A 27,744-nucleotide genomic window follows, 5' to 3' on the forward strand; every position below is an offset into this window, starting at 1 on the left:
GTAAAAGTAATGATATGGTTTATCAGTCTTATATCTTTCCAATTTTCGTATACATGTATAACGCTAAGTATACTTAGATATAAATATTTTGGTACGTAAGTGCGAAAGTGCAGAATTGCACTGTGAAGCAGGAAATAATTTAGAGCACGTTCGCTCATGATACATCATTTATCTGTGTAAACCATATTTGTTTGTATATAATATACCGTGCTTGATCTAAAATTTTACAGGTAAAAACAATTTACTTGACTGTCGTTAATGATGTACGACCAGTTTATTGGCTCTTCGGAGAAATAGTACCATAGGTCACTCATAGATTTACTTCGCTGTCGATAACGATGTGCGATAAGTTTAAGGACTCTTTGGAGAGATGACACCACCGTAGAGGAATAGATGGCTATCTCTAATAGGCATCGTTATTTTCAGTTACTCTTCGAAGACATGTTGTATCTATAAATTACTTGTTTAAAAATTGTAACAGATTGTTTGTATAATTAACTATTGAAAAGTGTCAATACTCTTGCATAACTATCTTATTGAACGAAATTTAAAAAAAATGGTAATACATCAAACGCGAGAAGGATTGAGCAAAATTCCGTTTACGTGATTTCAAGTGGTACTTGTGTTATATTTATAAAAATGGTGAAACTTTTTAGATGCAGTTTATGTTATTATTCAGTCGCCAAGGAAAATTACGTTTACAAAAATGGTACGTGGCACATCCTGATAAATTGAAGAAGAAAATTACACGTGAACTGATAACTACAATATTAGCACGAAAGCCTAAAATGTCAAGTTTTTTAGAATGGAAGGATGTGAAAGTTGTCTATAAAAGGTATATCACGTAATTATTGTTCTATATTATTATTACACCTATATTTTTATTTATATGTAGTTTTTCAATAACACAGCTCACAATTAATTATAATTCTTAGATATGCCAGCTTATACTTCTGTTGCGCAATTGAACAGAATGACAACGAATTATTGACATTGGAAATCATACATCGTTATGTTGAATTATTGGATAAATACTTTGGAAGTGTAAGTATAAACTTGATTGATTGCTTATCGTAGAATAATCTAATCAGAGTATATTTAAATGTAATATTTTATCTTCTGTATACATATTTCTGTTAAATTGGTAATTATTGTTAAAAATATGAGGAAAATATCTTAATTCTTTGCAGCTGTAGTCTTGGTATTACCCAGTAATTTCAATCATAGGAGTGAAATTATAACTATAAAAATTAATATAAAATTATGTACATAAAGAGATTATATGAGTAATTTGATTTATATAAATTTGCTAATTTAAATGTATCATTATAGGTTTGTGAACTAGACATAATTTTCAATTTTGAAAAAGCATATTTCATCCTAGACGAATTATTAGTTGGTGGTGAAATTCAAGAGACCAGCAAGAAAAATGTTCTAAAAGCCATTGCAGCTCAGGATTTACTACAGGAGGTTAGTTATGGGGATGTACCCATTGAGTTGTGACTTGTCTTTTTTTAATGATACTATAACTTTTCTCCATTACTTCCTAGTAAAATCAATGAATCGTTTTAACATAAGCGATATAGTAGAACTTCATTTATCCCAATTAATTTTGTCATAATGACTGATTTACTAAGAATATATCACCGAGTTGAGTTCCTATTGTCTGAATCTGTGCCATGGAATGTACCACTTATATGAATTCGTACCTGTTCAATATATGAACACCAAAATAAATATTTGTACATATTGTATTCTGTATTTTAAAGCTTAAAATTTATCTTTGGTTTTTTTATCAATTTAAATAAAAACTTGTTGATAATTTTACATACACATATACCGACTTGGAAATTAAATAGAATTAATGTACTGTTTGTACTTGTATAGTTTGGACAAAATTTATCGCAATTAGATTTTGTTTTTATGGAAAGAAATAAGTACTGTATATACGTGCATACAGGGTTCTAGTAGTAAATATATTGCTGAGATTTATAAATGGTTTACCATATTGAATTTCTGTTGTCTAAATTATCTTTATCTTTCAACAGATTCATATAAGTGAAGTTTTACTGTATTTCATCAAGAAAGTCGCATTTTAACAAGTACAATGATATTTTTTTATAGTTTGTTAAAACGATTCTCCTTTTATATATATTATCAATAGTTGGTGTTGTAACAAAATTTCCTTATAAAAAAATAATCAAATTCTATACCAATCAAGAGGTATACGTGAAAAATATTAAAACTTGTTGGATGATGTGTACGTGTGGCATGTTTTGTAGCCTGTTTGTTTTGGGTTCAAACGATGTGGTGATACATAGTTAATGAAAAGTTAATAGGTAATAATATATTATTACACATATATCAACTATAATTTATATACAAAGTTTTCAGGATTTTTAAAATTATACGTGGGTACTTAATATATAAATTTATACGAAGTTAAATAATATTTTATAAATATATATTCATAATGTAGTCTATAAAAATATATGCTTGACTATTTGAAAACAGAATATAACTTTTCGTTTGTACTAAACGAAATTAGAATGAAAATAGATTTAATACGTATTATTTTAAGGAAAAGTCTTGAATAAAAATAGTATTAAATAGTTAGATTGGGTTTTGACAGATTACAAATTTGGGTTGTAACACGTGTATTAATACAAGTATAATTTTATAAAGTGACATGATACAAACAATATTTTTTGTAATGTAAAAATGATCACCGCATTGTTTTAATACCTGATGAAAATGGGTTGTAATGATATTTTAATGTCTATTAACAATGTAATATCTAAATTGCATGATGGAATGTAACTTTTAATTTTAAACGTTAATATGTTCTGTTTCTGATGTTTAATTTTTTTTCATGATATTTATATATATTTTTTTCGTAAGAATTTCATGTGCTATATATACAAAATATTATATATTCTAATAATAGCATTGTTCTTTTATGTAGTTTGTTGAAAAGTATTTAAAATTTGTATCGATATACAATGTACGTAATACATAATTATTATTATATGTTTGATTTTAAAACATTATAAATTCTATTATAATTAATATGTACATATATGCAATCATTGGTAGTACTTTTCATTATTATAAAACTCAAATGTGATCCACTTTTTTTTTTTTTTTTTTTTTAATATAATGTGACATATAATTGTTATAGTTATGTATGTACAGTTAGAAAGTATAAAAAAGTATCAATTCATTTTTTTCTTTTTTTTTTTGTGATAATAATAAGTACATAGCTGATTATAGATATAATTTATGTTCTCAAAATATTGTAATCTTTTATTTTTCTTGTAGCTAATGCTGTGTGCATAGTATGCTTATACGCTTATTCTTTCATTAATGTAAGTGGGCTTACATGTGTTGTGAACTTTTATTTATATTGTACGCAACAGCATATCTATAGTGATAAAATCAAACTTGTAAAAAAACTATTGCTATATTATTTTATTATTGCATGTTACAATAGAACAGTGCATTTAATATTCTATCTGAGGCCACAATATTTTAAAGAAAAAGTAATATTATTTCTATATGAAAGTGCCTTTATAATAGTATTTTTTAAATTGAAATAAGTCAATTGATCACATCAGAAAGTAGCAATTAACAATTTTTATGAGAATATATTTGTATCTTTCAGCTAAACATCACAAGACTGTCATACACACACATATACACGAGCATACACACAAGTACCTTGTGATTATTTATGATAAAATTAATGCATAATATTATAGTAACAAAGTATATGTTAAAATAATGTCATATTTATATTACACATTACTACTTAGCGCTTTCTGGTCATATTTAAGGGGAAAAGTTCAGTATATCTTTTATTTCTTAGTAATATATAAAGTTAATTTATTGAGGAAAAAAGTACATTCACTCATTGTATTTTATAAGTGTAATATTATGTTATTTGTTATTTCATTGATGCAATATTATAAAAGGATAGAAAAATTCTCTCAATTTAGTATAATTTAAAAATTGTATAATATATAAAACAAAAATTACCAGAATTAACGTAGTAATGTAGAAACATGTACTTTCATATTATAATTTTATATAATATTTGGCAACTCTTTATAGAAAATTTTGGGAGATAATTTGGTAATCTAAAGTAAGATAGAAATTAAGAATAAAGAATTACGTTTCTAAGAATTCCTTTTTAAAAGAAATGACTTAAAAAATCCATTAAGTACACTTCTAAAAGTGATATAAATGTCTCTTTTTTGACCAGGACAATGTGGAATTTTGATATTTTAAAATCTCCTTATTCTTGACTTCCGTTTCAACAATTGTCGAACACTCGAAAGAAAATATAATGTCTCTTTAGTTAGATAAAAAGAAACAGTTGATTACATTTGCAGATTAAGAAAGACTGTATTCAAATAATATTAGTGCAATTAAAATATATTTCTACGTTTTGATCTATTTCAAACGTCCACCATATTTTTTGCATATAAGAAATATTTTATTATTGTCATTTTTTAGTACTATGCATTTACAAAACGACATAATAAAATACACATTATATAACTAATATATTGAATTTCTTTCTTTTTGTTTTATTAAAAATAATAATGCAATTTTTAATTGTTCATCATTGATGAGGTTAGTCGTTTTACCTTCAGGGGTATAATACTATGGAAATGCTGTTGTTTTTAAGTAGTTATTGAAATGTATGTATATATATTTTTAAATTACAATAAATATTAATCGTGGCCAATTGTACCGATGGTATGATTTTATGTAATGTTATTGATTGTGATCCATATGATACTCAAAATAGTATATGTAATATGTTCCTGTAATGCGGAAGTATGTTTTTACATGTTTATTATTTTTTTTGACTAATTTAATTATACGAAAACAATGTCCCTATATATTTCTAGCAATTATTTTTATTTCATTTTAATAAGACATTAAGAAATATAAGAATAATTGAAGAATCAATGGGTACATTGATTTGACAATTACTATGAGGTAACTTTTAAATTATGTTCCATTTCAATCTCAAACGTATGTTTGAACGAATAAATAATTTACCATGTCAATGATATTTGACGATATTTTGCAGTATGTTTTAGCTTCGCTTCCGAATTACCCGAAGGATGCATTTAGATTACGTTTACATAGCGACATAGTTCTTAATTTGAAATACAACGATACTTGTTACACAAAGTAAATATTATATTTTGTGACATGTTCATTAAGAGAAAAGGTTTTATGTTAGCATGACTAAAGTTTTAATTTAAGTGAGTTTGGTTTACCCAGATGTGAGAATTTCCTAAGTGCCAATTGTGTAACATTATAGCTGTACCTATAATCGAAATTTCTAAATTAACAATGTCACAAAACATAATGTTACATAAAGGATTTTAAGAAATTAGAATTTAAGTGAATGTAATAAAAAGTTAAGTGAAAAATAGTAAATACTAGTTAAGTTGTAGTGAATAATATCAAAATGCATGTTTAGTTTAATCCCCCAACATGCTTCTTGTTATCGCTTTTATTGATTTTATTTGAATTAATTATTTTAACCCATTCACGGATGCTTAGAATTGTTTGGGTTGCGTTCGGAAATCCACTTGCAATTACCATGTTACAATAATGTTTAATATTCAAATAATCACACAATAGTATAGCAATATTTCTCTGATTTCTCATATATGAACATGGTAATGTTGCTTTGTCCATGAGAGCACATGATTAATTCAAATGGGATAATAAACTATTCTGCGTAAACAAAATTTTAATTCAATTTTTGTTTTCAGAATAATTACAATATATATATATTTTTTTATATTCGTTTATATTTTATATGATAAATTTAATAGTAAGATTTAGCTCGTCAAAATGTTGTTCCATTACTAAGGACATGCCTAGAAATACACTAAAGATTAGTTAGAATATTTGTTTGTTTGTGGAAGGATGAAGCTGTGGAAGGTGCCTTGCGGGAGATAGGGCTTTTGTAGGTGCTGCGTTCTTGCATGCCCTCCATGGCCAATCCAACAGCCCTCATGAATCAAGATCTGGAGCAGGCTCACCCGCTGCATGATGCCATCATACATCTCTACTTTTTCCATAGTTATTGAGCATCAATTTTTTACGTACCATTGACAACTCTTACAAATTTACTATACGGACATTAGTATATTTTTATATAGGCGAATGCTATAACATAAATAGATTTAATAGTAACGTATATAAATTATACGCATACATACAGGGTTCCCCATGACATGTAAAATCCGCTTTAGGGATCGATTCAGCACTTAAGAACAATCGAAACTGTTCATATGGAACTTGTTTACAAGATATAGTTGTGTACAACATGTGTGTGTGTATGCTTTGTGCAGATTTTATATTGTAATAGATTCTCCAGTAAGAGAAGCTGGTACTGCCCTTTCCAATTAATTGTTTTGAAATAATATTTCAATGGTTTTTGTATAATTATTTTATTCTTCTGCAAACTCAAGAACACATCAAATGTATTGTAAATACAGCATCTATTGAAAATAATGTTGTATTGCATTGCAAAATTGAGCAAGGTTTTCAATAAATTTGAGTAACACTAAGTACGTAAAATATCAAGAATAATGATTTAAAATTAAAGATAATCACTTTGTGAAAGAAAATAAGTAGTGAATGATAGATCAGAAAACTCACTATATCTCGCAAACAAGTTGGAACAACATATACTACGTTATATTGAAATTTGCACATGCCTCGAGCCGAATCAAGAACGTATTTTGGGACAGATAAATCAAAGTTTGTTTTCTAAAAAAGTCAGATGGTCTGCTCTAAATTACGTTTCCGGTTATTTATGTACCGAGTCGAGTGTATATTTCGGTATAATATTGTATTTATAGTAATATTTTTCATCATTTTCCAGTGCTAAATCAACTCCTGTATCTAACATATTATGAAACATTCAATATATGTATTACTGGCAAAGTATAAAGCACTGCCTAAGCAAAGTATGAAATGAGATTTCCAAATAACTTGGTATGTTGTCTGAAATTTATACTTTGACAGTAACATGTATATTTATGTATATTATACAATACTATACTCTCTCTCAGAAACACATACATATATATATATATACATGGTCAGATAGCTTAAACGAATAATATAGCTAGTACAGTAGTATGGCAATAAAATTAGTATAGTTAGTAACTGATCTATTTCTTTGTGTGCAAACATAGACAAATGTTTAAATAACGTTTACAACCTTTTTTTAATTACATAAGAAATTTTCTACTTAGATATTGTATAGTATTCGTTATTTTTGTCTACTTGAAAATATTTATTTTTAGTATTTAATTAGAGATGAACATTTGGAGGTGTCACTTTTGTATGTGTACATGTGTATATACATAAACAGTGTCAATTTTTAATGTCCTAATCCTAACACAATAATAATGCTTGTAATAAATGTATACAGAAAAAGTATACATAATTGTATACAAAATTATACACTACCTTTTCCATGTAATTAACTCATTTGTACCATTATTGTATATTACTTTTTCAGGTTTCAATAAGATATTCCCTTCAATTATTTCTACATGAAATAAATATACTACTAGTATTCTTATTTATTCATTATTCGTTAGGAAGGTATCTCATTAAACTTCATTAAGTTTACGAAATGTACACTATTTAATCATAAATGCAGCGATACTCTGTATGCAGCATGCAATACAGATATTTCTTTGAACAATGCTTAAGCATTTTAAATGAAGCGATAAATGAACATGTGCTTTGTGCAGCTTTGTGTATCCATACAAGTATATACTCAGTTATATGAAAAGGGTTCAGTTCACCATTTGAAGCTGCATCAAGGAGATAACTTAATTGCAAACTAGGTACGTGTTTGTTTATATATTTTCCTTATTATATATCTTGCATTATTATATAAAGTGCAGCATCAAAGAAATTGATCCCTCTTCATATCGTAAAATTCAACTTTACATAAATTTTAGAATCTAACAATGCTGCTTGTATGTTTCAGGAGGAAACTCCACAAGGTTTCTTCGAGGATCATGGTCTAGGATAATACTTTCTAAACAACATATCCAACTTAAAGTAAGCAGTGTACTTTTACAACAGTGCTTCAATATTCCAGAATCCTATTTACCGATGAACTTTATTAAAAGTAATTGCATTAAGAGTATGGTACTGTAGAAAATGAATTGAAGTTAGGCTTTTCAAATGAAATCATGTTTTTTGTTATAAATTAAAATATAATTATATGAAAGGAGAAGAGAGAGAGTTACAAATGATAATACATGGATAAACACATGATTATAATTACTGTTTGAAAAGTCAATGAAATGTAGTTATTCTATACGCGTTAGAATAATTGATATAGGATTGATTGATCCTCTTGGCAGTACTGTATTATACATATATATATATAATATAGTACTGCTTATATATATACACATATGTTTTCCAAGATGACATATTGTTTAACCATTTGTGTTTCGTGCGTTTTCTAATATAATACTGCATTTATCCTTATCGCATGACTTACTTCTTCTTTGTTAGCATTTATGATCAGTATTTTATCATATTTAAATATGATGCAATATTATTTGGAAATGAATTACTTTCATTTAGAAAAAAGTACATATAATATGCTTAATGTCCTTTTCTTGATGAGAGTCAAATTGTCTTTTAAAATATTGCTAAAAAAAATTATTTTAATATTATCTGAAAAACTTAATAAGAAGATAAGGTTCTACACGATATTAGATAATCTGTTTGGTCTTCTTTTCATTAACTAATGACTGTTCTGGAAATTTAATTTGTAGTGTGATGGAAAGATAGATAAAAACTGCATTTATAGTATATAAGGAATATATAAGAAACAAGTAATGAATTTTAAACATATGAAAATAATCTTTAAACTTTGATAATATATCGTAACAAATACGTATCAATTGAATAGAATATGATAAATACACAAGATTTTAAGTGAAGCATAAATAATTGATATAACATGCATATATAATTGAGAGTGACATTGAGATAACATATGTTAAAAATTAAAAATTACTTGTACTTTCTCTTAGCGACGTATATATTTTTAATAAATATATTTTATATATTTTTTTATACATTCAGTTTATAAGCGCTGTTGATGCATAAATGGTTAAACGATTAATAAATATTCTATAATATTATCATTATAAATGTATCACTATATAGTTCGCAAGGTGCTTATCAAAATTTCATTTCTATTAATTCATTTAATTAAAGTACACATAAATATTAATAGTATCATAATGGTTTACTGATCTTCAGTTATTAGTGATATTGTTACGTATTACAAATAAATAGCAGTCAATGAAATCAAAGTATATTAAATATTTTCACAAGAATAATAATTAAAATTCATTTCATCAACTTTGCTATTTTAAATGTCTCAACGATTATTTATATAAAAATATTAATTGTGATCAGACGAAATACACTTTCTATTCGATGAATTATTTTTTTGCAAAGTAGATACAATACATACAGAAAATTTATAAATCTTACGAAACATCAGTTGAAGTAAATATCTAAAATTAATGAAAAACAGTACATTTTTATACCATTGAAGTCTGACGAGATGACAAAATGTCCTATTTGTTGTCAACTTTTGAAAAGTTGTTATTAGAGAAGATAGAAAATTTTCTTGTTATAATTCATAATTAATTGTTCAACCTTATTACTAATATAAGAATTACTCAGTGTCTCTATTTAGCTTAAATATGTATGCTGTTTATAGCATTTTATTTTAATTATTCACGTTACAGATTATATAAATATTCGATTTCTTTGTAACAAAAGCACAGATTTTTGTTAAAAGTTTGATGAAACTTTTTACCAAGTCATACATGTATCATTACTTTTACTTATGTAACATGTTTCAATTTAGTGTATAAATAAAGTTAAGATGAGGCGTACATTGTGTATAATTCCGAATTACCATTAACCGACCGATCATAATATTACCGATCGCATCTCTTCTCTACTAGCACAGCTATATGATAATTACTTGCAATGAGTTATGATAACATCAACAACATAACAACCACTCAAGCACCATCTTTTTTATACAAATTAGAAAAATATTGCCTCTACATTATTAGCCGTATGATGATAACAAATTTGTGTTAAATGACTAACAGTTATTACAATAAATGTTTGATAATTATTCACGTCTATCGAATTTTACATTAAAAAAACTTGCTGAGAAACCAGTGATGCCATCTTTATAGAAAGTACTCAAACTGTTCGTACTTCAATTTCAGTCGTGTTTCAAGAGATGGCACAGCAAGCATATCAGCAGTTTACTTCGCTGTCGATAATGATGTGCATCCATTTTGAGCACTTTTACGAAAGATAACGCCACCATGACATAAATAAAGCAATCGATCTACTAATTAGTTATTAAGTTATGAGTGACTATGGTGATAATTAAACAGGTACATTAGTTACGAATACATTTATGTTACAGGGATATATCCCGAATGTTCGATTGTACAAAATAATTGCAATTTTCATGAGCTTTTAATTAAACAAAGGTGATGAGATATGACTCGTGCAATCTTTCCTTTCATTAGTAATTTATTTTAGACATTTCTTTGAGAAGTTTAAATTGTGAAGCACAATGCACGCGGAATGAAAGAAAAACCACCTTTGACTAGCACGCCAGAATCGGCACTGCGAGAGCGATAGTATTCTCTCGCCCTCGCAGCGTTGCGCTCAACTTCCTATGTGCAACATTCTCCGTGCGTATGCGCGCAACAACCAACTACCACGCCGCTGGAACTGTGAAGCGTATAGTTCCATACAAAGATTTTTGCATCTTATTCATAAACTGGGGAATGGCTGTTAATTAAGCTTAAGGATTATATATTGTACAACTATAAAGAAAGAATTAAAGAGGAATAGACTCAGCATTTGCGGTTCTATGAACACTAATTCACTTGCCCTTTTTTCATAAAATTTGCCATTAAAAATGTAACAGTTTCAACCCGGCGCTTCTCTCCTCTGTCCTGTACGCAATCATTGATTGGCTGCTATTTTTCAGTAACTATTGCTTAAAAAAAAACAGAAACGAACATTTTCACAAAAGAAAAAGTACAGTACTACTAAATATATAATGACTTCTCCTTGTTCAGAATCATTGCGACCACCTATATCTGCACAAAAGGATAAAAAGGAGAGCAGTTTTTTGGGCAAAGTTGGCACATTGAGCTGAAAAAAGCACATTAAGTAGCTGGATTGCATTTAATATACACCAGACTAACTTAGCTCGTTCTTTTTTGAAAATCTAAAATGTATTACCTTGTATGGTTTGAATTATGTTTGCTGTTTCAAGCTTTCATTTAATGTTCTAAAATTAATTGATAATAATGATCTTTGATATTTCTTTTGTATTTCGTTTGGTATGGTGTAAGAAGTACAGGGAGAGGGGAACTATGTAGTTGATTCACCTGGATATGCAGCTAATCCAGAAATGCCATCAAAGGAGTACGAATTAAATGAAAATGAGAAACGTTCAATGATAGAACCTAAATCATTGGAAGATCCAAAACTCAAGGAGCTGATATATGTAGTTACTACCATAGAATAAATTCGCAGCTGATACTAATTTGTTGCAGTACTTGGAATAATGAACATTTTTTTCTACTAATTATAGAAAAGTTGACAGGAGAAAAATTGAATGTCCCTGAGGTGACGTCTAAGGTGCATGATAAAAAAGTGCACAATGTTTCATTTGCATTCAACATTATGCAAGATATCAGTCTACCAAAGACTAAGACATGTTCTGAGGGTTGGTATTGTTTGTAACTTCAACTATTATAAAAAAATTGAATTAATTGATTATATTACATTTTATTTGATGTTTTTCACAGATACTGTAAATTTGGATTTAAAATTAACTCTGCAGGTGTTATATAATTTGTTCACAAAGTATAAAAGTGTAAACTAAAATAATAAATAAGTGAAAAACAAATAAACACAGGATCCAGCACATCAATGATAATGGTCAATTAATAAATTAAATAAAGAAAATGATTTTTATAATTGAAATATAATCAAGCATTCTTGAGTATGTGACAGTAATGGACATGGTTGAAAAATACATACATACATACACAAATACAAAAAACAGTAGAAAAAGAAGTGACATAAAAAGGCTTTCTAAGATAAAAATTTGTTGTGTTACAGGTCTCTTACGTTGCTTGTTGTGAACCCAAAATTTAATGTTAAGGAATTATTAAAATTTTGTATATTTATAGGAGGATGTTAACAAATGTAAAAGATTTAACTATTTAAACATATATTTTATATTTTTTGTCTGTAACCATAACTTTTTCTATTAGCAACTATGCGATATAAATTTTAATTTATTATGAAATTTGAATTTACTTATTTTCAGAATACTTACAGTATTCAGAGTACTTTGTTTTCAGACAGATAGAAGACTGCTAAACTTGCATTGCAAATTTTACATATATCCGCAGTTATCAGTCCTTCAATGTTATGTCTAACTAGATGCGAAAATGTTGAAAACTATACGCGTACTCCACACGTCATAAATACTTTAAGGTTCCAAGTAATTTACCTGCTTATAGGATTAATCTATCTACTGTTACCAAGCCATCGATCCGTGCGTCCACTATCATCAAGGGATCCATGCTTCCACTGTTATCAAGCGATCGATCAATGTACAATTGTACAGCAGAGAAGAACAGCATTCGCCGATCATTATTCAGATGCGATTTGTCTTGGAAACTGCAAATCGTTCTTGCATTTTCAACAATGTCGAAGGAATTACGAATATATCGAAAGTACTCTAATTTCGTAAAACGTTTCCTTCTGGTCAGTGGAATAAGCCCGATTAGGAGAAATCGAAGTGTCATTTATAGGTACATATCATTGTGGTCGGTACTTTCTTGTTTCGCTTTCCTCTGTGCCATAGGAAACTTTTGCCTACAGAACGTTGGGAATATCAGTTTGCTTATCGCTTCACTTGCTTTATTTTCTACTGTACTAAATGTGGTCGTGAAGGTACGGAGTTTACCAATATTTTGATGATACTGTTTTTTTCTGTTGTAGAACCAAACTCGCATCATTAATGTGCCTATGTCATATCGATATTAGTTATTACGGATTAGCATTTAACCGTTAGTATTTTGTGACAATATATTATTACCAAGATACTTGTTTAGGTTTGCTGTTTTTCCATCTATCAAAAGAAACTCCAACGAGCAAACAATATACTCGATTCCCTATTGGAAGAAGCGGTGAGCAATACACGCGTAAGATCGGTGGCTTTTTCTAGTCTTCGGGCGTTTTATCGATTGATTTACGCTCAGGCCATATTTACAACCATTATTGCCACGCTTTATATGGCAAAACCAATGATTGGAATAATATTTCGCCACGAAAATAGTACAGGAAAAGTCCAGTATCCGTTACCCTATCCTGCAGCCTATCCTTGGAGAATCGATTCAACATTAATATGGCAATTACATTATCTCTTCTACACAAATGTTAGTTGGTTTTTAATTTCTGTATCCACTGGTGCAGATGCGTTTTTTGGCTATTGTATGTTTCGCATGTCAGCAATGTTACGCATATTAGCTTTCGATTTCGAAACGAAACTTTCAAGTGACGGAGAGAATAAGAAGAACGAGGAATTTCGCCGACGAGTCTTCAAAAAGTGCGTCGACAGACATGTGTTATTGTTTCAATGTCGAGACATCGTTCAAGAGGCTTATGGAGCTCCAATTCTATTGGTGATGGTAACAAGCGCAATAGGCATGTGTACTTTAATATTCCAAACAGTACAGGTGAGAGCCACAATCAAAACGACGGTCAATACCAATTGATAATACTTTAGTAAATTTCAGTTCCGCCAATTTTTATTCAGCCTTGCTTCTACATATGTACATGTACATATGTGTATATACTTCAGTAGTAAATGTCATCCACTCTATATGAATCTTCTGTTTAACAGGGTAGTGGAATGGGTATCGAAAAGGCTGTGTCGTTATGTTATTTTGTCATGAAATTAATACAGACATTCTTGTACACTTGGCCCGGCGATGTAGTTCTCAGCGAGGTCTGACTCGTATATTCTCTTCAATTATTTTACTTTCATTTCATGAACATGATCGTTACCCAACGCACGGTCAATGTTCGTATTTGCCTTTTTAATAGCACTTCTATTTGCAGAGCGAGCTTCTTCGCCGCAATGTCTACTTTAGTGGTTGGTACGAGGAGAAGAATACTAGTTTTGCGAAACAATTTTCTTTAAATTTGGTACAAAGACCGATTATTCTAAAGGCGTGTGACATAATGCAAGTTTCATTAGACCTTTTTGTTAAGGTAAATTGTTCTTGTCAGGTACCAATTAATTACTATTCTGTGATTACATAGTTCATCGAAACTTGACAAATTTCAATGTGCTCCAATACACACATGTATTTATTTTCAGATTTTGAATACTACTATATCTTATTACTTTTTATTAGAAACTCTTAGTAGCGGTAAATAGATATTAGTAGTAATAATGATAGTGTTAGTAATTATGATGATGGTAACGATAATATTAGTAATACCAAGCAAAAAATTGAAGAGAAAAAGTCTAATAATTTTCTTACAAAATAACGATATTTAATGATTTTCACGCGGCGAAACGATACTTACGAATTGTGTACATCTATCTAAATCGCAAAATAATACACAGGATCCGATATTCCTATCCTTATATTTTCTGTAAATCAAAGCGATAACTTGTATATTATACAGTGTGATACGTAACTGCTGGTACAACCGAAAGGGAAGTGATTCTACGTGAAAAAATAAGTTTCACGTTTCTAAAATATAGAATAACAATTTTTCATTTGAGGCTTTGTTTTCGAGAAAATTAACTTTGAATTTTAGCTGGATACGGGTGCACTTGACTATGTCTCGATATAGTGGATCTCACTGTAGATCATTGTTTTGATTGAAGTTACGTTGATAAACACTTCCAATATCACGGAAATGTTTTTCTAGCTGTGAGAGATTTTTTAATCCACATTACCAAGATTGGATTGGTCGTGCTGGAACAATAGCTTAACTCCGCTTGACTTTTACTTATGGACTATATATTAAATCATTTTTGTATTACGAAGAAATCACAAATTGCGAACAATTGAAAGAAAAGCTTATTGCAGCCTTTATACATTAAAACAACTGAGTATCTTAGAAAGCGCACATAGAAATTTGATTAGAAGAGTAGAATTATGTTTTTAACAAAATGGGCAACATTTTCAGCAATTTCTGTAAGAATAAACTTTGTTTGAAACATTCTGTTTCATTTCCTGTTCGTAATTTACGTGTCCCATCGAGACAGCAATTTACAAATATTTTGAAGGTACTGTTTTTTTCTATTGTAAAACCAAACTTACATCATTAATGTGTCTGTGTTATATCGATATTAGTTTTTATTTATTTATATATTTTAGCGATTTACAGTGAGACCCATTACGACGAGACGTGATCAAGTGCACCCATATCCAGCGAAAATGCAAAGTCGATTTTCTCGAAAAGAAAGCCTCAAATGAAAAATTATTATTCTTCTACTTTACACCAGTTACAGATCACTCTGTATAACACCCGCTTCGAAGTTAAGTATAACACATTTACGTGAAAATATATTCATTTCTTCCCTTTTCCTCGCTCGTTTCTTCCTCTTGTTCTCTTTTTTACAGCCATAACAAATTTGTATTAATAAATTCAAAGATCTATTTTACACATAACATAGGAATTAAGAAGCACCATCACACTCCGTAACACTTTTAAAGAAAAAAGTAAGACATTCAAAAGTACTATCGCACTCCATGGCTGGCATTTTTCGATTGGCTTTCTTCAAAACAGTATTAGCTTATATCTAACTTATACCTAATTCACTGTATTATAAAATTCCTAAAAGGGCAATGACGTTAGATGAGTCTCGACAATAAGTTGAGATATTTTTGGGATGGCTTTACCCCTCTCTCGTCTTTACGAAACAAACACTATATCCATAGAAATATTCAGATTTCCGGTAATATTGCAATGCATATATCGATTTTTCTTGATTAATAACTACTGAGCAAACAATAATCAGCCACTTGAACCTATTGAATGTTACTCAGGAGGCTGTCCTTGCTAGCATATGTCAAGGTCAAGAAATCTGGGTATGGGAGCTTATCAGAAATTTATCCTAATAATGGTACGACGGTATCGATGAGGCTAGATTGGAACTGAAAACTAAAAAAGAAGCGGAATTGAACGTGGTACAAGAGAAGAGAGATTGGGAGTGAGAACCAGGTATAGAATTTACAAACAATCCCGACAACACAATTGTCATTTATTGTATGCTTCAGTAGTTTTATTATAATTTATTGTATATTTTAGTAATTTTATTGTTTTTTCTTGTATCTCACTAGTTTTTTTGTAATTTGTTATATATTTTTTGCTTTAGAGGCAAGAGAGAAAGATTCTATAAGAAAGAGTGAGAAAAATGATACAGACTACTCTAAAACCCCTGGCACCATTTCTGTAAAAAATGGTGAAACTGATCGCACACAATTATCGACAGAGAAGTAATATTTTTTTTATTAAAGAAAACCATACATTTTGGTCCCTATAGGGTTCTTTTACTCTCTGCTTGTATGCACTTTTAAGCTTACATTATTTCCTATTTCTATATTTAGACTTATCACTGTCCATTGCACCTACTCTACTTATTTTTAGTTAGTTTTTTTTTCTTGTACCTTTGGTATTTTTAATTTCCTAAACTATCTACCTAATTTTAGCTACTATCTTACCTAATCTTATCTATCTTACTTATACATTGTTTAATCTTGTTATTGTCTTCTATTTCTGGTCGATATGTAGTTTCATGACTATGTGTCTGTGTTCTGTGGTTTTGTTTTATATTTTTAAGTCGTTTTTCTTTTAGAAGTTTGTGATGATGTTAAGTGCCGGTATGTTTTGTGTTAGTATTAATGGCTTTACCCTGTTTACTCCTTTGAAACCTTTTCTTTCTAGTTTTTCCATTATGTCTTTTTGCTCTTTTTGGTATAATGGACATTGCCATAGTACATGGTTTAGATCCTCTTTTGGGTGGTCGTAGAAGCATTTACTATTTTTTATAATCCTTACTCTACTAAAGGATTCTGCAAGGTTATAATGATTAGTCCGATACCTAGATATCCAGGTTATATGTTGTCTTGGCATATGTATACCATGGTACAAGACCTTCTTCCAGTCTCATAGTATTTTTGAAAGTATTCCTTTCCTTTGGTTGTTGATTCCTTAATCCAGGTGTTTCCTGAGTCTTGCCACATTTGCGAAGTTGCGGATATAGATCTGAGTGATTTATTTTGACATGTTGATCTGGATGCTGCTTTGCTGCCTTTCTCGCTGCACTGTCTGCCATTTCGTTACCCTCAATGCCTAAGTGGGATGGTAGCCAGTATATTTGTATAGAGCCTATATTTATGAGCCTGTGGTATTTGTGGATAAGCGTTTTGATTTTAATTATTCTATGGTCGAAGTTTGTCTTGTGGTCATTGCTATTGAGAGCCTGTACTGTACTGAGTGAGTCTGTCCAGATTATATAATGTTGTGTCAGATTCTGGATTGCTAGATTGATGGCCATTATGATGGCTGTTGTTTCTGCTGTGTATATGGAAGCTTTCTTGTTTAGGCTTGAAGTTATGTATGTATTCAGTTGAGGGCAGATGCAAGCTGCTTCAGTAGAGATTGCCTGCTTGCTTTTTAAACCATCCATATATATCTGGGTGTATGTTTGGAGTGCTGTTCTGATGATATTGCTGAATTCGAGGTGCCATTGAATTTTGTATTTTTATTCCTATTTCCGTGTTCACTATTATCCTTGTAAGTAGAATTACGTATTCTGGTTCGTAAACTGGTAGCTTGGGATGACACTTCAGTTCTTCTACCAAAGGTCTTAGCTTGTCCCAGCAGACCATTATCAGGGTTTTTTTGTATTGCATCTTGGAATATCAATAGGATTGTCTCGATGTCTGCTCATGTATTTTCTGGTTTGTCCTTCTACTGGGTTTGATCTATTGCTGAGGGTTTTCAATGTGTATTTGCTTGTTAAGTATGCAAATCTGTCCTTTATTTTAGGTATTTTTGCTTTGCTAGAGCAACATTATTTGGTGTTGATTTTCTCAAACCTAGTGCCAGTTTTATTGCGTTGTTTTGGATTTGCTCTATTGCATTTGTTAATTTCTTGGTGACTGGAAAGTACCATGAGCAGCAGTATTCGATTCTTGATTTTATTAGTGTTTTGTACAGGTGTAATGAAGTTACTGGGTCACACCCCCACCAAATACCTCGAAGTAATCCGATAATGTTTGTGACCTTGCTTGAGACGGTCTGGAGGTGATGTATGTGGTGTTCAAAACGTAGTCGATTATATATATATACCTAAAAATTTTGCTATTTCTTTGTTGGGGATTTTTTCTCTGCTAATGTTGAATAGTATGGATCGTGGTTGGGCTGTATGTTTACTAAACACTAGAATTTCTGTTTTTTTTAGGTGGGAGTTCCAGATTCAGTTTCTACAGATTATACATTATGTGTGCTATTGACGTTTCCAATGATGCTTTGGCAGAAGTAATGCTATTTTTTGTAGTAGATACAGTAATGTCATCAGCATATTGTGTGAGGATAGAAGCATCTCTTAATCCTTCTTCTATCTTGGCTGTATATAGGTTGAAAAGGAGGGGACTGAGAACTCCTCCTTGTGGGACTCCTTTGTGTATTGTTCTGTATTCCCTTTTCTGTGAGGTGGATTGTCCTATTATTTTGACTGTTCTATCCTGCATCCGGTTTGAGATGAAATGTAGTATATTGGTTGAAACGCCTATTTTAATCAGTTTCTTTATCAGGGTGGAGGTATTCACGTTGTCAAATTCACTTTTAATATCCAGGAATGCTACTATATTGTATTGGTTGTTTTCTATTGCTTTTTGTGTTTGTAGTATGATCTTCCCTATGTTGTCTGAGCATGATCTTCCGTTTCTAAATCCTGCTTGGGATTTATTTATTTTTTCGTTGTGTTCGCACCACCAATTGAGTCTATGTTTTATTAGCCCCTCCAACAGTTTACATAGGTAGGAAGTTAATGTGATCGGCCTGTAGTTCTTTCTATTACTCTTTGGAATGAGTAACACTTGTGATTGTTTCCAGCTATTTGGGATTCTGTGTATGGAATATATTTCATTTAGGATGTCCAGTAAAATTAGCCTAATCTTGACATCCATATATTTTAGCATTGTGTATTCTATTTTATCTAATCCTGGGGCTGATTTGGGTTTTATCTTATCTATGGCATAGTTAAGCTCTAGGAGACTAAAAGGATTGTCCAGAAAACTGTCTGTTGAGATGTTTTCTTCAATTTTGTATTTGTTGCTCACCAAGAGAGGGCATAGTTTGTTTATATAATCATTTACCGCTGCTTCCTGTTCACTGGCACTGATGTGTACACTTTGTTTATTTACCCATTTGGACTTGAATATGCTGATTTTTTTCCATGTGTAGCTTATATTTGTGTGTAAGTTTAGTGTGGATACAAAATTTCTAAATGCCTGCTTTTTCTTATTTTGTAGTATTTCCCAGTCTTTAAAATGTTGTGAGTGTTTCCATTTAAGTAGGTTTGCCCTTCGTAGACGAGTTGCCCTGGTACATTCGCCATCCCACCATGGTGCAGAGCCTTGTTCTCCTCTGTTGTTTTTATTTTTAGTATTTTTATCAGTGTGTTGTATTGCTCTCCAGTAGATTGCTTTGAGAATTCTTCTGAGAGGAAGTATTCCCACTTTTGTTCTAGCAGGGTACTGTATAGCTCCCAGTTTGTTTTTTTAGTGGAAATTTTATTGGATTCTCTTGTTTGCTTATTTTTCTTAGTTTGAATTGCTATGTTTAATGGATGGTGGTTCGAGCCCAGAGGGTCTACTTGTTGCTTGATGTCTATGAGGTGTGATATGCTCATTGTGGACAAAGCAAGGTCAAGGTTGTTATCTGAATGCGCATGTGTGCCTTCTTTTGTTTTGGTATCTGTGTTGTGGATAATTAGGTTATTCTGTTCTATTATTCTATATAGGTTGACTCTTGAATAGTCTGTTATGTTGCAGTTCCATTCTATATGCTTAGTGTTGAAGTCCCCTGCTATCAGAACGTTTGTGTGCTTGCAGAGCTTCTTAATAAATACATCCTACGTTTGGTATCTTAGTATGTGGTCTGGTGGTCTATAGCAGCCTGCTATAACAAGAAGCTGAGGTAGACTTGTTATTTCTACTATTATGGTATTTGTTTCTGTGTCTTGAAGATGATTGTCTAGTATGTTGTATCTTATATGGTTTCTGAGCAGGAAGGCAATACCCCCTCCTCTGGCAGAAATTCTATTACTGCGTACTGTTTGAAATCCTTTTATGTGTAGTGGTTGTTCAGGTTTGAGCCAGGTTTCTGTTATTATAAATATATCAGTTGTATTTGCCAGAAGTTTGACTTCTGATATTTTGTTATTTATACTTCTACAGTTCCAGAGGATAATTTTTAATTTGTTATCCATATTATTTGTTTTTTAATTTTGGCTTGTATTGCCTGATGTTGAGGTTGTTACTAATGGATTTTTTTTCTTGAAGGGAGTTAATAGCTTCTTTGTTTGTTTTGCTTGCCCTTTTGGGTGTTCCCCTGTTTACCTTGTTAACATATATTGCATGTGTGGCTTTTTGTAGTTTCACTCTAGTTTGAGTTGGTATTCTGCTTAGTTTGACTCTACTCAAGGTGTTTGGTAGTGGATTCTCCCATTTGCCTTTGCTCATGGTTGGGGTTTCTTGCTCACCTATCTTTTTCATATTTAGTATTTTTTGAGAGTTGACATTTCTCAGAGCCAGATAGTTTTCCCTAGTATGTCCTGGTATCGGGCTTGTGCCTGTTTTCTTGTGTGTTTGTTGATAAATTCTTCTTGCTTTCCAAGTTCACATTTTTTAAAGCCATAATAGATTGAATTTCTTTTTCTCTAATAATAATCGGACATTTAGGGTCCATGGTCTTATGACCTATCTTTGCAGTGTAGACAATTACCCTGCAAAGGCTTGTTGCACCCTGTTGCGTTATCAGTATCTTCTCTATTTCCACATTCTCTACAAATTTTTAGGCTTCTACAGCTTTTGGCTATATGTTCAAATCTGTAGCAGTTGAAGCATATCCTTATAGGTTCAACATATGCTTCAACTCTGATGTTGTGTAATCCATAAATTTTAATAGAATTTGGTAGGATCGTTCCTTTGAAACTAAGAACTACCAAGTTTCTTGGAACCCATTTAAGCTTGCCAGTCTTGTGGTTCAGGATCTTTCTATTTAACCTTCTGGCAAACTTAATCGGACATGGAGATTCTCCGAATCTTAGAATATCCTTCAGAGGGTATTCGGTATCATATCCCTTGATGATATCTTTTCTTTCTTTTCAATAGTTTAGTATAAATGCCTGTATATTGTTCTTACCCAGGATGTCTTTCTGGAGGAAATCATTTGCTTTTTCTCCGGATTTGAATTTTACTTCTGCAAGATTTTTGCTGCAGGGTATCAATTCTTCTGCTCCACATTTAGCTTCACTTATAATTTTTGCCATGGCCAACAAAAATTGATTTCTGGATTGTGCACTTTTTGTGTTTTGGCATTTAATTGCCACATATGCTGACCCGGTATGGCTTATTGGATACAATTGGAGGTCTGCAGTCTTTGCAATCTACTTAGATTGTTTTTCCTCCATTGGCCTCTTTTTTTCAGTTTTTTTATCGTATTCCGAGCTTTCAGATTCGGTGCTCATTCTTCTTTCCAAGCTTCCTTCTTGCTTGGAATTGCCATTTTCTCGGTTTGTAACCATGGTCCATGCTATTTCCCCTGGGGAAACCACCTCCATGGTTTCTTTTTCTACACTACAGGCCACATGGTCTGCAGTGGAGAGGTTAGTTGTTGCTCCTACGCTTTGTATATTGTTTCTCTGCTTGCTGATAAAACAGAATATCTTCTTCGCCTTTGGAAAACAGGTATGATATATTTGTTTATCACACCACTCACTACAATCTTCTTTTTTTCAAAATTCACAGCGCGACAACGAAGCCGATTTTTTCGACAGCGAAGTAAACTACTCGACCGACAGCCAAGTAAACTATTGAAAAACTACTAGCGCCATCTCTGCATACAATACTGAAACTAATGCCCGACCAGTTACAGCGCTCCTTCAAGAGATGGCGCTAGTAGTTCTTCAGCAGTTTATTTCGCTGTCGATAATTATGTTCGACCAGTTTCAGCACTTTTCACAAAGATAGCGCCAGAGGTGTTAGATTAGGGTCAGCATTATCTGTCTCACTCTTTCTTATAGCATCTGGTTCTCTTTTACCTCTAAAGCAGAAAATATGCAATAAATTACAATAAAACAATTAAACCATGAGTTAGGACCAATAAAATGTCAATTCCTACATGCGCATGCGCACAATAGCTAAGCATCACACCGCTCGAACTGTGAAGCACATAGTTCCATACAAAGATTTTTGCATCTTCTTCATGAACTGGAGAATGGCTGATAATTAAACTTAAAGTTTATATATTGTACAAGTATAAAGAAAGAATTAAAGAAAAAAGAACTCATTACATCAATATCAAGTGGAATTACTAGCGATATCACATGTTTCAGCATTTATCAGAGACGGCCGTGGCAAGCATTTTATAGTTCCATGGGGATCAATTTATATACTTGCCCTTTTTTCATAAACTTTCCCACCGAAAACGTAACAGTTTCTGTTCTATACGCAATCATTGATTTACTACTATTTTTTATTAATTACTTCTTAAAAGGAACAGAAACGAACATTTTCATAAGAGAAAAGATTGGTTAATCCTTTTAATACCAGCGGACTGATCTATCGGTCCCTGGTCCTTATGCGAAAACTGCTGATGCGCATATCGGCTCGTGGCATTCTTCGTATATACTCTCTAAAATGCCTGGCACTAAAAGAGTTAAATTTATGTCAGGAATCACTTCTTAAGCGGTGTCTGTCTAATTCCAGAGTATTCATAATATAATATGATGAAGTTATATATAACTTAAAATATATATATTTTAAGAGGTGACGTTCTTCGCGTTTGTTGATTATTCGATAATTCAGTACTATTGAACGATGGCTTCTCGTTCAAAATCACCGCGACCACCTATATTTGCACGAAAGGATAAAAAGGAGAGTTCTTCGGACAAAGTTAGCACATTGGGCCGAAAAATTCGCATTAAGAAGGTGGATTGCGTTTAATATGCATCAGACTAACTTAGCTCGTTCTTCTTTTTTTAAAATCTAAAATGTATTACCTTATATGGTGCGAGTAGCGTTTGTTGCTTCAAGCTTTCATTTAACATTCCAAAACTGATTGATAATAATGATTTTTGACGTTTTTTTTTGTACTTCATTTGGTGTAGTGCACGGAGTATAGGAAGAAGGGAAGTATGCAATTGATTCACCAGGATATACAGCTAATCCAGAAATGCCATCAAAGAAATTCGAATTAGATGAAAATGAGGAACATTCAATGATAGAATTTAAATCCCTTGAAGACCCAAAACTCAAGGAGCTGATACTTATTTTGATTGATTGGATCAATTATGAATTATCTGATCAGCAGATTATTGTAAAAGATATTGTTGAAGATTTATATGACGGACAAATACTACAGAAACTGTGAGGTAAGTTACAACAATAAAGTTGGAAAAATTTGTTGTAGCACCTGGAATAATAAACATCTTTTTCTACTAATTATAGAAAAGTTGACAGGAGAAAAATTGGATGTCCCTGAAGTGACTCAGTCAGATAAAGGTCAGAAACAGAAGATAGTAATTGTTTTGTCAATTGCTAATCGAGTTTTAGATCATTATTCTTCATATAAGTGAAATGTGAATTTGTTCATTCCAAAAATATTGTTGCTATTTTACACTTATTGGTGGGTTGGCATGGAAATTTTGAGCAACTGTTAGATGGTCAGAAACAGTAGCTGTATGAGTTATATTAGTATGCAAAAGTGAAGAAATTACATCAATGTACAATGATTTATGAATGCATTGCAAACAGGATGCTTTGATGCTCTTTTTGATTATCCAGCTGATCAATCAGCTATTGTTACAAAAATATGTTATCACTTTCAATAATGCAAACTTATTCAAAATTTGTAGCACATAATTAATGTAGAACATTATATTTTCTAGTTATTGATTAGTCTCGTCAACAAACACTTAAAATCCATTTTTTGCTATAACGTTTCTTCTCTGACTTCTTGAGGGATTTTTCATGTTATGAGGTAGTTTTCACTTGACACCTAAGGCGCATGATCAAAAAGTACACAATGTTTTATTTGCATTCAATATTATACAAGGTATTGGTCTATCAAGGCATGGTCTAAGGCATGTTTCAAGGGTTGGTAATGTTTATAACTTTAACAACTATAAATTTTATTTGATCTTTTTCAACAGATATTCTAAATTTGGACTTAAAATCAACTCTGCAGGTGTTATATAATTTGTTCACAAAGTATAAAACCATGAACTAAAATAATAAATAAGTAAAAAACAAATAGACATAAGATCCGGCATATCAATGATAATAGTCAATTAATAAATTAAACAAAGAAATTGTTTTTTATGATTGAAATACAACCAAGTGTTTTTGTGCATGTGACAGTAATGGAACATGCTAGAAAAATACGTTGATGGTGACGGTAAAAAGAAACAGTTGGAAAGAAGTGACATAAAAAGGCTTTCTAAGATAAAAATTTATTATATTACAGGTCTCTTACATTGCTTAATTTTGTGATGCCAAAATTTAATGTTAAGGAATGCTTAAAATTTTGTATTTTGTAGGAAGATGATAACAAATGTAAAAGATTTAACTATTTAAACATATATATTTTATATCTTTTGTCTGTAACCACAACTTTTTCTTTTAGCAACTATGCGATATAAATTTCAGTTTATTGTAAAATCTGATTTTATTTTTTGTTTTCAGATGGATAGAAGGCTGCTAAAATTGCATTGTAAATTTTACATATATCCGAAGTTAATCTGCCTTTTAATGTTATATCTAACTAAATGCGAAAATGGTTGAAAACTATACGTTCTACTCCGCATGTCATAAATACTTTAAGATTTCAAGTAATTTACCTACTTATAGGATTAATCTGTCCACTGTTATCAAGCGATCGATCCTTGCGTCCACTGTCATCAAGGGTTCCATGCTTCCACTGTTATCAAGCGATCGATCAATGTACAATTGTAGAGTAGAAAAGAACAGTATCCGCTCATCATTATTCAGATGCGATTTGTCTTCGAAACCGTAAATCGTTCTTGCATTTCCAACAATGTCGAAGGAATTACGAATATATCGAAAGTACTCTAATTTCGTAAAACGTTTCCTTCTGATCAGTGGAATGAACCCGATTAGGAAGAACCGAAATGTCATTTATACGTATATATCATTGTGGTCCGTACTTTCTTGTTTCCTTTTCCTCTGCGCCATAGGAAACTTTTGCCTACAGAACGTTGGGAATATCAGTTTGCTTATCGCTTCACTTGCCTTATTTTCTACTGTATTAAATGTGATCGTGAAGGTACGGAGTTTACCAATATTTTGAAGATACTGTTTTTTTCTGTTGTAGAACCGAACTCGCATCATTAATGTGTCTGTGTCATATCGATATTAGTTACTACGGATTTAGCATTTAAGCGTTAGTATTTTGTGACAATATATTATTACCAAGATACTTGTTTAGGTTTGCTGTTTTTCCATCTATCAAAAGAAACTCCGACAAGCAAACAATATACTCGATTCCCTATTGGAAGAAGCAGTGAGTAATACACGCGTCAGATCGGTGGCTTTTTCGAATCTTCAGGCGTTTTATCGACCGATTTACGTTCAATCCATATTTATGACCATCGTTGCCACGCTTTATGTGACAAAGCCGATGATTGGAATAATATTTAATCACGAAAATAGTACAGGAAAAGTTCAGTATCCGTTACCCTATCCTGGAGCCTATCCTTGGAGTATCGATTCAACATTAATGTGGCAGTTACATTATCTCTTCCACACGAATGTTAGTTGGTTTATAGCTTCTACATCCATTGGTGCAGATGCGTTTTTCGGCTATTGTATGTTTCGTATGTCAGCAATATTACGCATATTGGCTTTCGATTTCGAAATTAAACTTTCAAGTGATGGAGAGAATAAAGAGAATGAGGAATATCGCCGACGAATCTTCGAAAAGTGCGTCGACAGACATGTTTTATTGTTACAATGTCGAGACATCGTTCAAGAGGCTTATGGAGCTCCAATTCTATTGGTGATGGTAACAAACGCAATAGGCATGTGTACTTTAGTATTCCAGACAGTACAGGTAAGAGTCACGATCAAAACGATTAAAAAATGTTTATATGGCCCATACCAGCTGATAATACTTACGTAGATTTCAGTTCCGTTCATTTTTATTCCGTCTTGCTTCTACAGATGTGCACATATACATGTATATGTGTGTACATACTTCAGTAGTAAATGACGTCCACTCTATATGAATTTTTTGTTTGACAGGGTAGTGGAATGGGTATCGAAAAAGCTGTGACGATATGTTATTTTATCATGAAATTAATACAGACATTCTTGTACACTTGGCCGGGCGATGTAGTTCTCAGCGAGGTCCGACTCATTTCCATAATTTTTCTTACATTCTATGAACATGATCGTTGCTCAATATACAGTCAATGTTCGTATTGGCTTTTTTAATATCACTTCATTTTGCAGAGTGAGCTTTTTCGCCGCAATGTCTATTTCAGTGGCTGGTACGAGGAGAAGAATACTAGTTTTGCGAAACAATTTTTGTTAAATTTGGCACAAAGACCGATTATTTTTAAGGCATGTGACATAATGCAAGTTTCATTGGACCTTTTTGTTAAGGTAAATTGCTCTTGTCGCATACTAGTTGTTTGCTGTTCTATGATCACACAGTTGAACAGAACTTGACTAAATGCACATCAATACACCATGTATTTATTTTCAGATTTTGAATACTGCTATATCTTATTACTTTTTATTAGAAACTCTTACTAGCGGTAAATAGATATTAGTGGTAATAATGATAGTGTTAGTGATTATGATGATGGTAACGATAATATTAGTAATACCAAGCAAAAAATTGAAGAGAAAAAGTCTAATAACTTTCATACAAAATAATGATGTTTAATGGTTTTTAAGCGACGAAACGTGCTTACGAATTGTGCACATCTATCTAAATCGCAAAATAATACAAAGGATCCGTGAACAATATTCCTATCCCTGTATTCTGCGTAAACCAAAGCGATAGCATGTATAATATATACCACCCGCTTCGAAGTTAAGTATAATACGTTTACGTAAAAATATTTTCAGCTCTTCGCTCTTCCTTCCTCGTTTATTCCTCTTGTTCTCTTTTTTTTTATAGCGATAACAAATTTGATCAATCTTGGCGTATATCTTATCTCCGTACAGATGCTTAGATTTGTACCAGTATGAAATTTATATATCGTCAGAGAACGCTTGAGAGTTACAAAGAAAGATGTTAGAC

At 31.4% G+C, this 27,744-nt stretch overlaps 6 protein-coding genes across 8 annotated transcripts; 4 read left to right on the forward strand and 2 right to left on the reverse strand.

The window, feature by feature from the left end:
• The first annotated feature begins 441 nt into the window (after positions 1-441).
• Ap-1sigma (AP-1 complex subunit sigma-2) lies at positions 442-8,391 on the forward strand. Of its 3 annotated transcripts, XM_076904498.1 has the most exons (6): positions 442-559; positions 657-835; positions 936-1,044; positions 1,333-1,470; positions 7,806-7,901; positions 8,048-8,391. In XM_076904498.1, exons 1-5 carry the CDS (start codon positions 557-559, stop codon positions 7,899-7,901), a joined length of 525 nt encoding a protein of 174 aa, XP_076760613.1. In that variant the 5' UTR covers positions 442-556; the 3' UTR covers positions 8,048-8,391. The 3 variants fall into 3 exon arrangements, with proteins under 3 accessions (XP_076760613.1, XP_076760616.1, XP_076760614.1); XM_076904501.1 differs by lacking the exon at positions 7,806-7,901 and having other exon boundaries at positions 446-559; XM_076904499.1 differs by lacking the exons at positions 7,806-7,901; positions 8,048-8,391 and adding an exon at positions 5,958-6,368 and having other exon boundaries at positions 456-559.
• Positions 8,392-12,736: 4,345 nt separating this feature from the next.
• Positions 12,737-14,636, forward strand: LOC143429020 (odorant receptor 4-like). The gene is made up of 5 exons (XM_076904375.1): positions 12,737-13,110; positions 13,272-13,895; positions 14,063-14,167; positions 14,281-14,433; positions 14,543-14,636. The coding sequence occupies exons 1-5, from the start codon at positions 12,766-12,768 to the stop codon at positions 14,600-14,602; spliced, it is 1,287 nt and encodes a 428-aa protein (XP_076760490.1). The 5' UTR covers positions 12,737-12,765; the 3' UTR covers positions 14,603-14,636.
• Positions 14,637-17,284: 2,648 nt separating this feature from the next.
• LOC143429262 (uncharacterized) lies at positions 17,285-18,074 on the reverse strand. Its single transcript, XM_076904791.1, has 2 exons — positions 17,931-18,074; positions 17,285-17,878 (listed from the first exon to the last, which is right to left on the reverse strand). Exons 1-2 carry the CDS (start codon positions 18,072-18,074, stop codon positions 17,285-17,287), a joined length of 738 nt encoding a protein of 245 aa, XP_076760906.1.
• A 2,238-nt stretch (positions 18,075-20,312) lies between these two features.
• On the reverse strand, positions 20,313-20,680 carry LOC143429263 (uncharacterized). Its single transcript, XM_076904792.1, has one exon. The coding sequence runs from the start codon at positions 20,678-20,680 to the stop codon at positions 20,324-20,326; it is 357 nt and encodes a 118-aa protein (XP_076760907.1). The 3' UTR covers positions 20,313-20,323.
• A 2,611-nt stretch (positions 20,681-23,291) lies between these two features.
• On the forward strand, positions 23,292-24,702 carry Parvin (beta-parvin). Its single transcript, XM_076904377.1, is given in 7 exon segments — positions 23,292-23,411; positions 23,596-23,845; positions 23,922-24,044; positions 24,047-24,097; positions 24,100-24,327; positions 24,373-24,558; positions 24,620-24,702. Coding segments are annotated over 7 exon segments (1,041 nt in total).
• Positions 24,703-25,394: 692 nt separating this feature from the next.
• LOC143429021 (odorant receptor 4) lies at positions 25,395-27,261 on the forward strand. Its single transcript, XM_076904376.1, has 5 exons — positions 25,395-25,758; positions 25,921-26,544; positions 26,736-26,840; positions 26,946-27,098; positions 27,202-27,261. The coding sequence occupies exons 1-5, from the start codon at positions 25,510-25,512 to the stop codon at positions 27,259-27,261; spliced, it is 1,191 nt and encodes a 396-aa protein (XP_076760491.1). The 5' UTR covers positions 25,395-25,509.
• Positions 27,262-27,744: the final 483 nt, after the last annotated feature.

This window comes from Xylocopa sonorina, chromosome 11 (assembly GCF_050948175.1).
Source record: "Xylocopa sonorina isolate GNS202 chromosome 11, iyXylSono1_principal, whole genome shotgun sequence".
NCBI classification, from domain to species: domain Eukaryota; kingdom Metazoa; phylum Arthropoda; class Insecta; order Hymenoptera; family Apidae; genus Xylocopa; species Xylocopa sonorina.

Excerpts from the sequence above, each read along its gene's own strand:
- Ap-1sigma (XM_076904498.1), top strand. Across the intron at positions 836-935 it reads GTGAAAGTTGTCTATAAAAG|ATATGCCAGCTTATACTTCT; the intron begins GTATATCACGTA and ends TATAATTCTTAG. Across the intron at positions 1,045-1,332 it reads TGGATAAATACTTTGGAAGT|GTTTGTGAACTAGACATAAT; the intron begins GTAAGTATAAAC and ends GTATCATTATAG.
- LOC143429020 (XM_076904375.1), top strand. The coding sequence starts at position 12,766 with ATGTACAATTGTACAGCAGAGAAGAACAGCATTCGCCGATCATTATTC. Across the intron at positions 13,896-14,062 it reads TAATATTCCAAACAGTACAG|GGTAGTGGAATGGGTATCGA; the intron begins GTGAGAGCCACA and ends TCTGTTTAACAG. Across the intron at positions 14,434-14,542 it reads CATTAGACCTTTTTGTTAAG|ATTTTGAATACTACTATATC; the intron begins GTAAATTGTTCT and ends ATTTATTTTCAG.
- LOC143429262 (XM_076904791.1), bottom strand. The coding sequence starts at position 18,074 with ATGGTCTGCTGGGACAAGCTAAGACCTTTGGTAGAAGAACTGAAGTGT. Across the intron at positions 17,879-17,930 it reads TAAAAATACAAAATTCAATG|ATATATATGGATGGTTTAAA; the intron begins GCACCTCGAATT and ends ACATACACCCAG.
- LOC143429263 (XM_076904792.1), bottom strand. The coding sequence starts at position 20,680 with ATGGATAACAAATTAAAAATTATCCTCTGGAACTGTAGAAGTATAAAT.
- LOC143429021 (XM_076904376.1), top strand. The coding sequence starts at position 25,510 with ATGTCGAAGGAATTACGAATATATCGAAAGTACTCTAATTTCGTAAAA. Across the intron at positions 25,759-25,920 it reads TATTAAATGTGATCGTGAAG|GTTTGCTGTTTTTCCATCTA; the intron begins GTACGGAGTTTA and ends ATACTTGTTTAG. Across the intron at positions 27,099-27,201 it reads CATTGGACCTTTTTGTTAAG|ATTTTGAATACTGCTATATC; the intron begins GTAAATTGCTCT and ends ATTTATTTTCAG.